This window comes from Dipodomys ordii, unplaced genomic scaffold (genome assembly GCF_000151885.1).
Source record: "Dipodomys ordii isolate 6190 unplaced genomic scaffold, Dord_2.0 Scaffold11, whole genome shotgun sequence".
NCBI classification, from domain to species: domain Eukaryota; kingdom Metazoa; phylum Chordata; class Mammalia; order Rodentia; family Heteromyidae; genus Dipodomys; species Dipodomys ordii.
Window position 1 is genome coordinate 3,356,059 of NW_012267227.1, and position 3,868 is coordinate 3,359,926.

The following is a 3,868-nucleotide window of genomic DNA, read 5'->3' on the forward strand; positions in this document are numbered from 1 at the left end:
TTAGGCATGTGACACAGGAAAAAAAAAATGCTGTTGTTGTCCTCAGAAGACAAAGAGGATGCTGGGTCAAGGTGACCTGAAATGTTTAGGTCTGCTATACAAAATTGCTTTTATCCCTTTGTAGGTCTTGATATAGTCAAAGCAGCCAGGGGGGAGCTGACAAGTGTGTGGGGGAGGGATGGATTTGGGTCCCAAACTCAACCCTGCATCACCACCTGCATGCTGTAAGCTTGAGCCACACAACTTCAAATCCTAAAGCTTGAGACAGGAGGATTGTGAATTTGAGATCAGTCTAGATGACCTAGCAAGACCCTGTCTCAAAAAGCTAAGGGCTGGGAGTGTAGCTGAGTGCTCAAGTGCTTGCTTAACTTGTGCAAGACTCTCTCTCTCTCTCTCTCTCTCTCACACACACACACACACCCCTTAAGCTTTGCTTCTTCTATGTGGTTCAAATAGAAATTCAGGGCTTCAGGAGAAAGGAACTGTGGAATGCTGGCTTCTGCCAGCAGGCCTCTTAAGATGTCAGGAGAAGAGTGTGCTACACCTACACTAAGACTCACAGCTGTTTTGGACCAGAAAAAAAAAAAAAGTGTTTCCTGGCACAGAGTCAAGGACCCGATGTCCCTGAGGCCCGAAGTGACTCTCTAAGTGACCATCTGTGTTAGAGATGGCGCTGAATGTGTTCACTCTGGCTTCAGGCCACCTGCGTCACTCTCCAGGGTGTGGACCGCAACTCAGAGCCAATCTGTAGGACCCAAAGAGCTAAAACTTTAGGTGGTGGTTAAATGTAATCGTTAGTTTGGCTTTCCAAAGCCTTCCTTGCTTAGGCAGAGCCCCTAGGGACTTCTTCCTCCTTAGCTCTCCCTCTGGACCTGAGATCCATGCTGTCCAATCACAGGGCAGATACTCAGACAATGCTGAGTGAATGGAGAATGGTGGATGGAGAGATAACTGGATTTATGTTTGGCAGCATCTCTAAAGTGTGGGTCATCGAATGCTATTTAAGTGTTGGTGTATCTCTTCCTTGCTTGATTCACTTGACTTTGTTTTGATTTTTAGGGCTTTTTTTTTTTAATCATGCAGGTTATTTGGATGATCTTTGCTCTAAGGATTATTCTAATAATAGACAGGTCTAGATGCAGTGCTATTTTCTGAGATGGGGGAAGATCTTCACAATATCTCATCAAGTGTAACTTGTCTTGAATCTGGTGGCCTGTAATTAAACCATTAAAATGAACTATAGCCAGGTGCCAGGGGCTCTCATCTGTAATCCTAGCTACTCAGGAGGCTGAGATCTGAATGGTTCGAAGCCAGCCTAGGCAGGAAAGTCCATGAGACTCTTTATCTCTGGGCCTGAGAGCTGTCCCTCAATTCTTCAGCTCAGGGCTAGCGCTCTCTCACTTGAGCCATAGCACCACTTCCGGTTTTCTGAGTGGTGTATTGGAGATAAGAGTCTCAGACTTGTCTGCCAGGGCTGGCTTTGAACTGCGATCCTCAGATCTCAGCCTCCTGAGTAGCTAGGATTACAGGCGTGAGCCACCGGTGCCTGGCTGGGCTAGTGTTTTATCACTTGAGCCACAGTTGACCTTGCTGGCTTTTTGGTTGTTAATTAGAGATAGGAGTCTCTATGGACTTCTGTGACTGGGCTGGCTTCCAACCAGGATGCTCAGATCTCAACCTCCTATGTAGCTAGGATTACAGGTGTGAGCTGCAGCGCCCAACCAGTGTTCACTTCCTAATAGTGGGCATAACTTTATTTAACATCCCTTTGTAAGGAAAAGTAAAAGACTCCTATGAACAGAAGGGGCGCCCAGTATCTGTCCCATCTGTCACATGACTTCCGGTCCTGGTAGCTGGCAGTGACAGCAGGGACATCCTAATTGCGCCATCTTTGTCTCCACAGTGGCCAGTTTGCCATTGTGAAGAAGTGCCAGGAGAAGAGCACGGGGCTGGAGTATGCCGCCAAATTCATCAAGAAGCGACAGAGCCGGGCCAGCCGGCGGGGCGTGTGCCGAGAGGAGATTGAGAGGGAGGTGAGCATCCTGAGGCAGGTGCTGCACCCCAACATCATCACGCTGCACGATGTCTATGAGAACCGCACCGACGTGGTGCTCATCCTGGAGCTGTGAGTGGGGGAGGGGAGAGGGTGCAGGGCATGGGAGGGGGGGTGCTGTCATAGAGACATAGAAAGATCACCCTCTGGGGTCTGTGAAACCCTGCTCTAGTCTTTCCCAGAGGAAGATCAATAGGAGGTACGTGTGCACATACCATAGTATGTGTACTGTGTTTGGCAATTGAAGAAAAAAAATGTTTGTGTGTGTGTGTGTATGCAGGTACTGGGACTTGAACCCCGGACCTTATGCTCTCACTCGGCTTTGTTTATCAAGGCTGGTGCTATACTACTTGAACCACGCTTCCATTTCCAGATTTTTGCTGGTACACTGGAGATAAAAGTCTCTTGGACTGGGCTGGGAAGGTGGCTCAGTAGTAGAGCGCTTGCCTTGCATGCATGAGGCCCTGGGTTCGATTCCTCAGCACCACATAAGCAAAAAGAAAAAAAAAGCCGGACGTGGCACTGTGGCTCAAGTGGTAGAGTGCTAGCCTTGAGCTGAAGAGCTGAGAGACAGCACCCAGGCCCCACGACCGGACCCAAAAAAAAAAAAAAGTCTCTTGGACTTTGTAGGCCCCAGGCTGGCTTCGAAGTGTGATTCTCAGCCCCCAGCCTCCTGATTAGATAGTTGAGAGCCTGTAATGAGGGAAACATCTTACGAACTCAGAGATGTTATTGTGTATTCCCTGTGCCCAACACTTTTCTTACCTTATTCAGTCCTCGGAACTTGAATCTGATTATCCCCATTTTATAGGCCAGAACACTGAGAAATCAGGCCACTTTTAAGATTCTGAGAAGCCAGGACTGCAGTCTTCCTGCTCTGAGCAGGAGGCAGGAAAGCCTTATGCAGGCCTAGCTGGGGAGGACTTTGAAGTGGCTAGTGAAATTTGAATAAGTGATACTAAGACTCTAGGGGTTGGTTGGTTGGCTACCCTGATGACCTCTTGGGATGTCCCCACAGGCTGCGCACTTGGAGGCCCTGTAGAGAGTTGGGTTTAAGTTAGGCTATGGCACAAAGCACAGTGGTTTTATCCAACCAGGCAGGAAGACTGTTACCAGGCATGGTAAGACTGTCCTGAGCCTTGTTGAAATGAAAATATGCATCTGACAGCAAGGGTGTGGTGGTATTTATCCCAGCATCCTTGACTTTGAGACCTTGGGCAAGTGGTACCCCTCTCTGTTTCAGATCTCACCTGAAACCAGGTAGCCAGCCTCTTAACCCTGCCTATAGATCAACTGCACCACCTCTAACACTTGAGATCACTCGGATTTGAGAACTATCATGATGCTGACAAGATACAGACTTAAGTAGGAGATGGGCATTTGCACAGTGTGGCATTTATTTTTACATCATCCGTTCCAGTTTAAATGCATAGAACTCTCCCATACTTTCCTGTGTACCAGCACCTGGCTTTTCTTCATGGATCTCCCTTTATATTAAATAGTTGATGCCTATGCCAGCCTAAACTTGCACAGAAACCTGATCAGGTCCTCCAGGGAGGGCCAGCTATGTGTACAGGCCATGTGGCATGCACCAGGCATCCTGATTCCCAACAGAAAGTGACAAGTCCAACTTGCTGCAAGTCCGGGTTTCACTTCTTCCTTCCTTCCTTCCTCCCTCCCTCCCTCCCTCCCTTCCTCCCTCCCTCCCTTCCTTCCTTCTTTCCTTCCCTCCCTCCCTCCCTCTCACCCTCCTTCCTTGGCTCCTTCCCTCTCCCTTCCCTCCCTCCTTCCTTCCCCCCTTTCTTCCCTCTTTCC

General features: G+C 48.7%; 1 protein-coding gene across 1 annotated transcript in view; it reads left to right on the forward strand.

The window, feature by feature from the left end:
• Positions 1-2,129, forward strand: part of LOC105980937 (death-associated protein kinase 2-like) — a 48,546-nt gene extending 46,417 nt beyond the window's left edge. Inside the window, exon 2 of the mRNA XM_013009924.1 lies at positions 1,904-2,129. Coding sequence (XP_012865378.1) covers positions 1,904-2,129 — 226 coding nt within the window. The remainder of the gene's footprint in view (positions 1-1,903) is intronic.
• The last annotated feature ends 1,739 nt before the right edge of the window (positions 2,130-3,868 follow it).